General features: G+C 43.6%; 1 protein-coding gene across 1 annotated transcript in view; it reads right to left on the minus strand.

Annotated features, from left to right (window-relative positions):
* The window catches only part of VAPB (VAMP associated protein B and C), a 38,170-nt gene extending 27,911 nt beyond the window's left edge, over positions 1-10,259 (minus strand). The window contains exon 1 of the mRNA XM_065645374.1: positions 9,977-10,259. Within this exon, the coding sequence (XP_065501446.1) occupies positions 9,977-10,034 (58 nt within the window). The 5' untranslated portion in view covers positions 10,035-10,259. The remainder of the gene's footprint in view (positions 1-9,976) is intronic.
* Between the last annotated feature and the right edge of the window lie 3,456 nt (positions 10,260-13,715).

A 13,715-nucleotide genomic window follows, 5' to 3' on the forward strand; every position in this document is an offset into this window, starting at 1 on the left:
ATACTTATCCAATTACAGAGAATCTTGTGAAGATTAGTGTTTTAAAAAGTACTGTCTGCCAAGTTTTAATCATCATCATCATCTGGCTCTGGAGACATCCATAATTAAGTGAGCATCAGAAACTTCTGAAATCAAAGAAGTCGAAGAATGAGAAACAAGAAGTGACTGTGTTGCATAAATGGCTGATTTAATGGTAACTCACTAAGAGGACCCAGAACCCCAAATTTAGTAATTATTTTTAAGAAAAACTTTGGCCTCTCTTAATCCTCGTGTAAAACACTCATAAACCTTTCAGTCTCACCTCAGATTTTAAATGGAAGTAGCTAGAAAACCCTGCCCCCATAGAAATACTTTCTTTACTCTTACCACAATTATCCTTGCCCAAAAGAGTCCCTGAAGCAAAGTGACAGGAGGGAAGTGGCCATTTCCACTTCTGCTGTGTCAGGCAGTAGAAGCCTTGATGAAAAACCTATTATAAAAATAGAAGCGCCATCCAAATCACTCCCCATGCAATAGCTGACGCAGTGGAGTAATTTTCTTTTTTAAATATAATCAATAGAATGATCTACCAAAAAAAAAAAAAAAAAAGATGATGTAGAAAACCAACAAAATTACGTGATCCAGATGTTAAAGTTGGAGCAAGGTTGGCAGTAAATTATTCCACTTGGATGGATTAATCAGTGTCCTTCTCTGGGCTATTCTGGCAAATAGTGTTTTTCCCAGAGCATGCCCCATGCTTAATGGAGAAAAAAAACGAGAAAAAACAAATATGAGACTGAAGACTATTTTCAGGTTATCTATTAGTATGTAATTTTTGTCACCTTTACTCCTCAGAGGATCATTAACAGTTTGACTTCACAGTTGTAAGAACTGTGAGGCCACACATAAGCTTGCAAAGAGCAAGAGATGAATATGCCCTCCAAAAAATATTGGTACCAGTGTAATTTGGTTTTTTCCAACTGATTTCTTCAGTTTTATTACACTGAAACATTACTTACAGCAATCGTCAGCAACAAAATTGCACAGCCTGAAATATTTTCTCTACATCCTAAACAGAAAGCAGTTTTCCACACACAATGGCATAAACAAGAGACTGATAGCAGAGCTGGCCAGCTTTTACAGGCATATCTCGGTTTCAAGTGTGCTTTCATATCCTTTTAGAACTCAATGCCAAACATATCATATTACTTTGTCCATTCCACTCACAAATATCACATGTACCAACTCTCTCTAGGTATGAAAACAGCTCAGAAAATCTTTTTGGATAGTGGAATAGTAGCTCCATCTCTTTCAATAAGCATAACATAGCAAGGTGTGCTTAAAGACACCCACTTACCCTCCATGTAAAGCCTCATTCCTGGGGGTTGCTGGGTTGAAAGGACCCTGACAAAGAGCACAGCCCCCCGGAGACGTGGGGATGCAACGGCAGAGAGCACAGGGGACCAGATGTGCCTGATGTGCAAACTGCCCTGGCAAAAACGGTGCTGAAGGCTGGAGTCAATGTAAAGTATCAGCCTGGAAGAAGCATCGTGATTTTCATCACCACCCCAAGCTACACTTTTTCTTGTACTTCTTGTGAAGTAATTTTTTCCTGGTCTAATTTCATCGCTCATTTCCGTTTCAGATGCACATTAAAATGATAGGCAAGGAGCAACTTAACTACTCTAATTTTATGCTCATATACACTCTTCAAATAGACAAATTTGATGTGCAACTTAAATAGCAACTGAGCAAATATTTTAACTGCAAAACTATGCCTAAATTGCAAATTCCAGAAGAAATGAGCACAATTAGAGATTTTGGGATGCACAATGAATAGCTGCTTTTCTAGTAACTTAGGAAGTTAAATAGGCATTATTATAGCTACAAATTAGGAAGGAATCCTGAATTTAGCAAGATACATTTCTGGGGAGCCACTTGAAAACTAGTCTATTAACTGTGTTTTCAGAATCAAAGGAAAAAACAAACACACCAAACCAAAACCCAATCAGAAATTTAGTCAGAAGCAGAAAGAAAACATAATAAAGAGAAAAATACCTGATGGCTTATACGGTCTGGCATAGAACAAGATACAAATGTGAAGTTGCATTGTCCAAACTTAAACTCCTGGAAGCATTATCTGCACCAGCATATAACACCAGCAAGCACAGTGTAAAAACAGCTATGAAAAATCAAATAATAATAATTTAAAAACACACAACATACACAATTTAAAAAAATTCCACATCGCAATAATAATTAAAAAAAAAATCTTACTGCCATTACACCTTTGCTCCTAGTCTGGTGAAAATGTAGGGAGGCCAGAAGAGGAGACATTACAAAATGTTTGCAAAAACATAAGATCCACAGCAAGCCCCACACCTACACGATTTTGTAATTTGCATTGTGAGTGACTGGATCACCAGGCAAACCTCCTCCTTCTCTATTTTTTCCACCCCTCAGGGAAACCAACCAAGAAAACAGGATTAAATTTAGAACGATAAAATCTTTAATCCATAGCACCATGGTATGTCACAGCACAGAGAACCAGACATTAAAGTAGTTTAGTAAAGAGATTATTTTCATAAAGTATTTATAATAATGTGGGATAAAGTACTGCAGGCGGCAGCAGTACCCAATTTGTACAAATGTTTTTAAGGCCAGAAGAATTCCAGTTGGAGAAAGCAATTTTCAGAACAGCTATAATGCAGAGAGGACAGACTCAGTCTCCTCTCAGTCTGGATTGTCTTGCTAGTGTAAACACTCAATCACATTCAATGCATAATCCATGTGCATTTTAATCCTGCACTGAATTATATATGGGAATGGTGATTCGCTTTGTACATCTTTTCAATGACAGCAAGATTGTGACAGCTGTTCCAGACTGATGGCACAAATCCCTCTTTATGAAAGGTTGCCTAGCAGGCCAAGTTTTACATTGAACAACATCCTCAACACCTCCAAAAATATCCTAGATGTCTCTACAGACATCTCAGTCTACAAAACAGGTATGAAATGATTTATATATTGAACAAATATTGGGTCTAACGTCACAGAAAGAGACTCGGCATGAGTCTAGTCCCTAGTTTAGATAAAGTGGTATTTATATATTCATATACGTATGTAAAATAGGCATTCTTTCTGTCTCTGCTCATCATAGAGAAAGGAGACTTCAGTGTTACCCATGGTAGGAACTGTCGCACTAGAGTCTCTCATTCAGAACAAAGAGAGAGGTCTAACTGGGAAAGAGTTCCTGACCAAGCCAGATTCTGACTTATATCGGTGAGGATTTACCTGGAGTAAAAACAACAAAGCAAACCAAAACAAATAGCTTGCAGGAGCACGATGATAATGTTAAAGATCACATTCCCTACAAAGATTAAGTCTGAAACAACAGCTGTTACTGCAAACAAAACTATTTGCAAACATCATCAACAAAGCTTTCAAAGCCAACCAACTACACTGACAGAAAAAGTCAAAAGGCTGTTATTGTACCAACTATGAAATGCATTCAGTAGTTATTAGCTGTTCCCTGCAGGGAGCAAACATAAGAGCAATACGGTAACAAGATAGCAGAAAATGAGTGTGACTGCAAGATGTGGGCAGGATTAGCAAGGGTCATTTGACTCCTGCATTGTCTCCAGCGAGGCACAAAGCCATGGCGTGAGGCGCCCAAAAAGCCAGCAACACCACAAACCCTTTGTCAGCCAGCCTTCTACAAAAATTGCATTACAACATATGTGGAGGTTGTTCATTTGATTCAAAACTCATTTGATGTAGTCAATACCTTCCAGAGCTGGATGGATATAACAAATTAAGCTGCTTTTAAAATTGGGTATTTGTTCACAGATGTAAGCTAACCTGAGCTCATAAAGTTGGATCATTCACTATGGTGATGATGCCTTTTTTCCAGCTGAGTTTCAAAACAGAGCTCACAATCTATTTAAAGGCTTGTACTCTTCATTTTTACAATCCTGGTTCCAAATTAGAATGCAGTTTTAAAAAATTCAGTCTTGTATTCAAAGGTAGCTAGCCAATTGAAAAAGAAATAAAGCACTGCATGACTACTGAGAAGATTTTAATTTATAAAACCTGTGAAGTGAGGGGGGAAAAAAAAAGCAATAATTTCATTTCCAATAAGAGTAAACCAACAGAAACTGCTGTGCAAATTTCTACTCCCTATCCCTCTTCCCCAGGCGACAAGACATTGCACGTGGCAAGCGGGGCAGCAGATGGCAAATACAATTTGCTGCTGAGCATCTGCGTGAACCTGCACCCGCTATGATACATTACCCGTGTCTTTATTTTGATGTGACAGCCATGCGCCCAGGCCTCAAGACAGCCATGTAAACCTTACGTTTACATACGTATTTTCAATATAATTTGTTATCAGATAGATTTTCTGAAGTGATGAATAGAGGACACATTCCAACCACCAAATCAGGCAGGCAGTCCGCCACTCTGATGATCTTTAAATAACAAACTTGACAAACTTTTGCACGTATCATTGCAATGGTTCCATAGCTCAAACTGAGCTGAAAATTGGTGCACAAACATGGGATTCCCAAGGAACAGGAAATTATGAATCTATATATACCTTAAAATAAAGACAAACAGTTGATCGTATTAAAACTACAAAATTCCATAAAACTAAGAGGAGTAACTGCCCAAAGCAGTTGCTCATGCTGATTTTATCACTGTATTAGGACTTTCCTTGAAGTAGTAATACTTTGAGCCTATTAATACTGGTTACTTCAACTGCAATTCTTAAAATCTATGCAGTACAAAATTATTCAAAAGCCCTTAACCCATAAATCACATTGGCCTTCAAGCAGATTGTGAGATTTTTGGAAATAGTCTTGGGAGACCTAAATACATTAATTAAATTTAACCGAAAATACAGCTAAACCTCCCTGACTGCTTTGCACAACTCAAATAATTGTTATTTGGTTCTCTAACCATCTTATTCAAAGTTTTGAATTTCTGTAGCCCCCTACATGTACAATTCCTTCCCCCTTTCCCAGTGGAGCTGTGTCACGTCTCCAGTGTGCAGGACACCAGCAGATTAAGGAAGCTCAACAGAAGCACAATTTTCAATTTATCCCACCTCTCGAAAAATGAGATGTGTCATGAGACACTCAAAATGCATCACTATCTTGCTTTTATCTCCAGTTCTTTCCCTCCAAACGCTGCTCTTTTAAAGTGAAGAGTCTATGCAAAGTGATGAAGTAATTATAAAACTAACGGTGCACGTGAAATTAGAATAATTTAGTGACGTGCAGTAAGCCTGTACAACTATAATGAACATTTAATAGTTAGAATAAGCTATTTATTTTAGCAAAATTGCAAGAATAACGAGCATAACATGAACTGCAAATATTTAAGTGTCACCAGAAAATGACTGATTTTGTTTGATAGTTGGGCTACATACTTAAATTTCTTTAGATTTAGGAAGCCTGCCTGTTATTTAAATATTATGTCCTCTTAAGTGTATAACTTGATAATCGAATTCAAATATATAGAGAGCTGTGAAGGTTTACTCGTATTTAATGCAGTAGCCATGATTTTACTAGGAACCAGGCTAGACAAAGCGAAGCACTGGCTTGTATGTTTTCCAGCAAAAAGCAGATAGCCATTGACACAGCAGCCTTCAAAGAGTAAAGAAATCCTTGTACTGACTGCGCTTCTGCTGTGAATACCAGGAGGGCTCTAAGAAAATAGCATGTAAACTTTCAGCTTAAAAGATGCATATTAATTATGCTAAACAGGCAACTCCTCACAACACTGTCAGTATTTTACATTCTTCAACAAGGCCTGTTGCAGAAATCTCTGTTTATCCAATACAGAACAGAACGAGCAGAGAGTGAAATCCATCTGAATACCTTTGGCACAGGAGAGCTTCAATCATTGCAGACAGATCACGACAGGGACAGAGATGTAATTAGATAGTTTAGTCTTAAGGTCGAACTAGGCTCTAAATCTCTCTTCTGAGACTTCACAACTGCAGGTTCAGTAAAGACTGATCTTACATCCCAAACGTTACTGAACTGTTGAAGATCCTTAGCCTGGTATCTGATAAGAACTGGATATTCATGTCAGATACAGAAGGTTTTGCACACCTACACTGCAAGGCACAGATTTGATTATAGTTTACACGCACACACCTGAAGGAGCTCAAATTATCCTATTTGGGAGTGGTGGCCACCTAACCACGGTAACGCAGGTTACACAGGCTGCACGGGACTGCGGCCAAACACTAAATACTTCACTCGCAGTGCTGCCGATACACATCGGGCTGAGCACATCTATGGGGCTGAGGCCACAGCTTGGGACTGCAGCTCTGGGGTACCCAGGGGATTCGCTTGAGCCAGCGACACGCGATCGCTTGGAACCAACACTGCCAGGCCTCAGGCCAGCTCTGAATCAGGGCTATTAGGACTGGAGAATATTGGCTATTCTGGGTTATTACTGTGCCCTTTGCATAAAGCAAAGTTACACGGGTGACATATTGCACACATGCAGGTGCAAAATCACATACTGGGAGCAAGGAAACAGCATTTCCAATTGGCAGCAACTTGCACGGTTGTGTGAGGAATTAATCCCGCGTTTGGCGGTACTGCTATTTGCCACTTGGGGAGCACCGCAACAGAGTGCTGAGTCATAAGTCCAGCCTAACCTGTAGCAAACCTCTAAAAACGTTGCTGAAATGCACCTCAGCCGGTGCCACCTCCATTTCTGCGTGTGGCCCCTACTGAACACCACGCCCTTGACACTCTGCATCTGCAAAGAGCGCAAGAGCGTTTCAAACACCTCAAAACCCAGGCAAGTTCTAAAATAAGTTACGTTCTCACAAATCTTTGCTTGCTGACATTAAACAAATTATCACTATTCCAGACAGGCACATCATGCTGAAATGATCCATCTGCCTCCCTGGGCAGCCGCCCTGCAAAGTGCGGGAGGCAGCGCCCTACGGCTCAGCTGTGGCGCTGCAATTAACAGCTGTATTGGAACACACCTAGCAAGAGTGGCCAGAATTACACATCCTTGGGTAAATGTAAATTTTATGTTTCCTAAAGTCAGGCCCTTGATTGTTTTCATCTAACTAAATATCAGCAGTTAGTTGGATGCTGTCCCTAGGATTAAAAACAGAAAAAAAAAAAAGGAAACGTAAGTGGAAACATTGTCATGTATAACGACATTCTACTTCACCATTCATTACCAAGAGAGTCTGAACAGTAAACACTTAGTTCGATGCTTTCTCACCTAGGTTGCACATCTACTCCAACCAAGAAGTGGAGAAGCCACTGGCAAGACTGAAGCTCCTATTTCACAAGGCGTCAAAGACAAGGGCGAGGAAACGGGCACCCCTGGCCCCGTTCGGGGGGCAGCGTCCTGCCTCCCACTGCTCACCGCACAGCACACACCGCTGCTATTTTGGAGCACATGTGTCACGGTATAGGAGATGCGGGGAGGAGAGACAATCCCTGCTCATGTCCACATGCCGTGAAAAAAAAAAACAACTCTAGCATGACAAACCCCTTCGATATTTTTGAAAACAAGTCAGAAACGCGGTATTTTGAAACAGGGAGCCAAATGAATTTGGAAGATTCACTGCAAACCAAGGGGGTGCAAAAGCTTCTTAAAAAAGGTCATAAATCCTTTATAAGGGAAAGTGCTGGCTAGGAGAGAGATGGCTGCAACCCCATATTGATTAGGACATGGTAGAGAAGAAATCCTCACTTTGGTATCTCATTCCCTGCATCATTTTGCAAACATCATACCTCCCTCTAGATTTTATACTTAAGAAACTATACAGAGCACTTTCAACAGCACCAGAGCTAATTATTTTCTGCCTTTTCTACCTGCCTGCATTTTGACTAAGACCTTTATCCATTTCGGTGTCTGTGACACTTGGTTTAGACCTACCTCACTGACACTGTTGCCCTACAGTAACCATCAGATATTCCAGCGCACACCAGTGGGGAAGCACAGCCGCACCAGTCAGCAGCACCACTGACCTCTGTCAGTTCGTATCTACCTGTACGGTGCAAAGCAACGCTCTGGAAATAAACGCAACTATTTACAAATGTGAGAAAAATAATTACTGCCATATTACCAGGCAATATGCCATCACAAAGCCAGTAGGACAAGAAACGCTTAGAGCAGAATTTACTTCATGAATACTTCAAACTAGCCTTTCCTGAATGAAGGGCAGCGGTCAGTGCTGCTTGGTAGAAAGGACCGTTAGACAGAATTTACTGCCAAGGCATACGCACCCTACCCATAGCACTAAGCCCGAACATTAATATTTCAGCACACTTTTAAACTAAGCCATTTATTAGCTGCAGTGAGTCAAGTAACATTTTATGCTATAGGAGTATACCTTGCTGGCTAAAGATCTGGCAACCAAAATCTATACGGTTAGTTGATTTAATTTCAACAGTTACAAATTATTTAGTCCAGAACCTCAACTGAAGTACAGGCAGCCTGAGAAGGTATCTTGGTTTCAACAGAAGAGTTTGGCTGGGTTTATACCTATCTGTGCTGAAGTGAAAACAAACAAACCCTGAATCACTATTATGTCTCACTGGCAAGTCAGTGCCCATTAAGGCCCCGCTTTTTGCCCACCTGAGTCTGGATTGCCTGTTGAAGGCAATATTATCCAGAACAAAAGCCGATTTTCATCTAATCATACTTAACATAAAGAATGTTAAACCAACAATAGTTTCCTTCTTAAGCATGTTTGATACTGCTGCCATAACAACATGCAAATACTTCAGCTTGCAACAAAGATATATTCATTCCACCCAGTGTTTATTACCATGCTTTTTGGTAAGCCCACTTTATATTATTACTAATATATTCACTAATAAAAATTTTTAAAGGCATCCCCTACATTTGAAAATGTACCTGAAATCTTTCCAAAGGAGCATTATTTTTACCAGAAGCCAGTAAAAAAATCACTATTTTTTTAAAAAGCATACTCGCCAGATATTCAAATGAAGCTATAAAGCACCTCTGACACTGCTAGCATAAATAAACTTGCTGAATGCTTATTTGTAATCCCAGAATATTGTATTACAGTAGCGCTATCCATCAAGCTACAAGACAGCAATTTCAACACTAGCGAAAATTCAAACCCATTCAAGATTTTTATTTAAAGAAACGTTAGGGAATAGATCCCTAACAGAAAGGATGGATGGATTTTTGTGCAGGGTATTCAGAACGAATTTATCGAAATGGCTCACAGAATCATAATAATAACGTGAAAAGGCCAGGAACCGCTGCCCAGCAGCTGGCCAGAGGGCCTGTTTTCTGTCCTGTCCGGGCTGAGCCGCACGCACGCTTCGGGGGCCCCCGGCTGCGTGACAGCTCGGGGAGACTCGCCCCCCACCCCAGGGCCGGGGGTCTCGGCACCTGCCCCGGCATCAGCTGGAAAAACATGCCCCTCTGCCGCCGCTGCGGCCCGCGGAGGCCCAGGGCCGCTCCCGCCTCGGATCTGCCCCCGCCCGGGCGGCCCCGCGGGGTTCGGGCGCTGCCCTCCGCCCACAGCCCCCGGCCGCCCCTCCGCCGCAGCGGGGCAAGGTCGGCCTGAGGGAGAAACGGGCTTCTCCGGGACGCGCTGCCCCGCGGGAGAAGGCGGCGGGCGGGACCCCCCCCGCGCTCTCCCCTCAGGCCGCCCTCGGCCCTGCAGCAGCGCCCGCGCCGCGGGTGGGGGCGGGCGGCGCAGCCGCGGCGGGGACCGGCCGGGCGGGGACCCCCGCGCCCCGCTGCGGCCCCGCGGGGCTGGGGGACGCTTCCCCGCCCCGCGGCAGGCGGGAGAGGCCCGGCAGGGCGAGGGGCGGGGGGCGGCGGCGGCGCTGAAGGACATTTTAGCGGCTGGTGCCCAGCCCTGGCCCCCTGAAAATGGCTGCCGCTGGAGCGGAGCCGGAGAGCGGCCGCAGCGCCGGCCCGGGCGGGGAGGCGGCGGGGGGTGGCGGCGGCCGCCGCCTCGTACCTTTGAATTTGAGCTCGTGCTGCGGTTCGAGGCTCAGGACCTGCTCCGCTTTCGCCATGTTCCTCCTCCTCCTCGGCGGTGGCGGCACCAGGCGGAGAGAGGAAGGGACGGGGCGGGAGGGGAAGGAAGGGGAGAGGGAGGGGAGAAGGGAAGGCGGGCAGGCGGGGCGCGCCCGGCTGGTTTGTTCACCCCCAGCCAAGCGGCCCCGCAGCGCCGAAGGGAGCGGCGGAGCGGCGGCGGGCCGGGCACAGCGGGCAGGGCGGGCGGCGGCTCGGCAGCTCCCGGCGCGCGCGCTGCCCTGGCAGGGACGCGGCGAGAGGGCGGGCGGGAGGCGGGATGATGCAGCACGGAAGGGCGCGGAGAGCGGCTGCGCTGACGTCTGGCACCGCCGCCCGCCTCCCGCCGCAGCTGAGGGGCCGCCCGGCCCGGCCGCCCCCGGCTCCCGGCGCGGCCCGGCCCGCCCTGGCTGCCGGCTGCGGCACCCCGGGGGCTCCTCACCTCCCCGTCGGGGTGCTCGTTTGGCTCGGGCTGCCTCCCTGCACTTGTTATGGCGGAGAAAGATGTCTAATAATGAAGTTTAATAACCTCGGAAAATCATTATTTATAATAAATGCCCTAGTCTCAGCCTGATATTTTAGGCCTTGATTCCGTAAACCGAGGTCCGTATGGCTTTAGTGCTGCCCCTTCCCACCGGGGCGGCCCAGCGGGGACCGGCCGCCCCTTCCCAGCGCCGCCGGGCCCCCCCGGCTGGAAGCGGGGCCGGGAGCCGCACCCAGGGCAGGGAGGGGTCCCCGGAGCGTCAGAGCCGCCCTGCGCAGCGGCAGCCCGGGCCACGGGGCACGGCTGCCGGGCTGGAAAACGGAGCGTTACGGTAGCAGAGAATGCTGGCAACTGCCAGCCAGCTACAGCAAAGACTAACTTTTTAATAAATAGAGACTCTCAGGTCATCTCAGTGATTTCAAGGCATCCCAGCCCTCTTCGTCTAAGTAAAATGTAACCAAAGTTTTGGGTTGTTCGGTTTGGGATTTTTGTAGTTGGGTTTTAGTTATTGCTTTATTGATAGGCTTAAAGGGTAGTTACAATAGCACTACGCGCTTTTTTTTTTTCCCCCCTCTCCTCAGGTTGTTTTAAAATTCTAAAAGCTCATAATAATTTATCAAGCCTTGCTAAAACTTGCCAAAGTCAGCGGAGGCTAAGAAAGAAGCAGGAGTTTGGGATGCCCATGTTACCAGCACAAACAGGCTGGTCTTAAAAACTGGTAATTTCTATACACTAAAAAGTATTCATTGGGAAACCAGACTTCAGGAACATGGGACTTTGGGAGGAGAGACCATTTGCGGAGATAAAAAGCAAGTGTATCAACATCAATCAGCTTCCAAAGAATAGCAACTCAAACTTTAGAGTAAGTCTGATTAGCAAACAGGTAAGAAGTGAATAAAAACAGGTAAGAGGTGAATACAAATATGGTAAATAATAAAACACTGTGAAAATTCATTTTATCCCACTAGCACAATCTTTGTGATGCAGTGTACCTCACCTCCACACCAGTTCTTTGTATCATGAATGTTGTTCTCCTTCATAATTGCCAAAAATGCATAAGGTAGCTAAAAAGATCTGGAAATCCTACCGAGAGGGTTGTTCTCATTTCTGGTAATAAAAGCAATGGCAAATGACGGATGCGTGTGATAAAATTCACACCGCTAAACAGGATGATGACATTCGGTGCTCCAAGCACATCTCAACACTTCAGCTGCTCTTGTCCATGATAATCCCTGGGTTTTGGCTCATCTGCTTAACCACCTCCAATCCCATTTCATCATTTTTGTTCCCAGGTGTCTTTCATTCCATGCCAAAAGAAGCCAAACCCACCAATGTGTAAACTCTTGGTTTTGCACAATGCAAGTGAGACCTGCTAACTCCTTCTAGCCAATGTATCAGGACTAATTTTTAGAAACTTCAGCAATGTACAGCAACATGCTCAAAGAACATACTGTTCTTCCTTAAATTCCTTCTCTGTCAGAGAAAAGATGGTCTCCATGTCATAACGGGGTGCATTTTTTTTTTCTTCATGTCCCTGCTATTCTACTTTGCTTAGTTAATTCATTCGGAGTCTAGCATGTTCTTGGTTTAATATTTTTTGCTATCTCTGGGGGTTTAATTTACAGCATAAACTACAGATTATGTAATAGCATTTTACTAGATCTCAAATCAGGAGAGAATTGAGTTCACTTAGCGCTTTGGAGTGGAGCTTTCTCTGGCTGATGTTCTGGAAAAGGTTATCTTCTTCCACGTAATCTCTTCTTTTATTTTTATAAACAGATTCTCTTGCTGAGCTAGGCATTCTCAGTCCAGTAATTAGTAGAAAAGCTTTATGCATACCTGCAAGGTAACTGGAAACTAACAGTGAGGAATAAGACACACGAAACTTTATACAAGTCATAGTCATACATAATAAAAAAAACCCCTTAAGTAAACAACTGTTCAGTGTTGCTGCCCAGACATTTCCAAGTTCTACTTTTCCTGAAAGAAGTACAAAGAACACCCTTAAGCATTTGATGATCCACATCTTAAAGGCTTTGCCAAATTGTATCATCTTACCGCAAACGGCAGCTCTGAACTTACCTGCTTGTATTTGAAGGACTCACCCACGTTCTCATTCAGGCTGAAGTTTTTAGAAAGCACAACATTGTTTATACTAAGTTGAAAATTTATGTAGTGCAATGAATGTAGGTTGCCAGGTTTTTGTTATATGTAAATAACGTGTGTACATTTAATATTGTGCAGATCAGATTCACTGAAATGGGCATGCGTGAAGGCCACCTGCAATACTATGTCCTTAGTAATGACAAAACAACCCTCACTTTATTAAAAATTCAGCCACGAGACTAGAAGTCGACTTGTTGCCCAGGTACACTCTTGATTAACAAGAGAAAATAGGGATGAACACTGCAGGGAAAGTCTGAAGAGCACCTGAAAGCTTTGTCCTAGAACAATTTTAAAGAACGGTTTCATCTGTTACAAAACTTTTACCTTAAAAGCTATGAAAGACTCAAAGTAAAATGTTATCTAATATTATGTGTGTGCAAATGAGGTGGTTTGCATTTAGTTATCTAGATTCCCTATGCAAACACAAGTAAACGTGTTGTTCTTTCTATTCTAGCACATTCCTTGGGTTTACCCTTCTTATACTCTCTCCAATGCACATTTATACCACCTTACACAAACACATTTGACACTCTTCAAAAGCAGTTTACACTTAAAAATAGCAGGTACTGAACAATAAATTCTTCCAGGTCTCTGTGAACAAGAGGACAGTCTGTGTTTCCTGCATATGAACTGCAGAGAGTTTTTTAGTAGAAATTTGTATCCAACATTTTTAGGTGAAATAGCAGTATCACAGTATCAGAAAGAGGACTTGTTTTCCTTATTTACGCTTTTGATGGCTGCTGTTAACTGAACATGTTAGACTTGCATCACACATTGAAACAAGAAAACTACATCTTTTAAGCATCATGTAAGTTAGATAACTCCAGCCAGCTCCATATGTTTGTGCTCTACAAAACCAACAAAGTGATTTAAAAAAAAAAGCGAACTACCAACCAGCTGGCTGTATTAACAAATAAGAAAGGATTCCTTCCCAGCATGACAGGAGTGCACACCACAGTGCAGATATTAAAAGCCCTTTACAGTTTGGATTGACAGAAACCTGGCCTAAGCTTAACTCAAGAATTTTACATTT

This window comes from Caloenas nicobarica, chromosome 15 (genome assembly GCF_036013445.1).
Source record: "Caloenas nicobarica isolate bCalNic1 chromosome 15, bCalNic1.hap1, whole genome shotgun sequence".
Taxonomy (NCBI): Eukaryota; Metazoa; Chordata; class Aves; order Columbiformes; family Columbidae; genus Caloenas; species Caloenas nicobarica.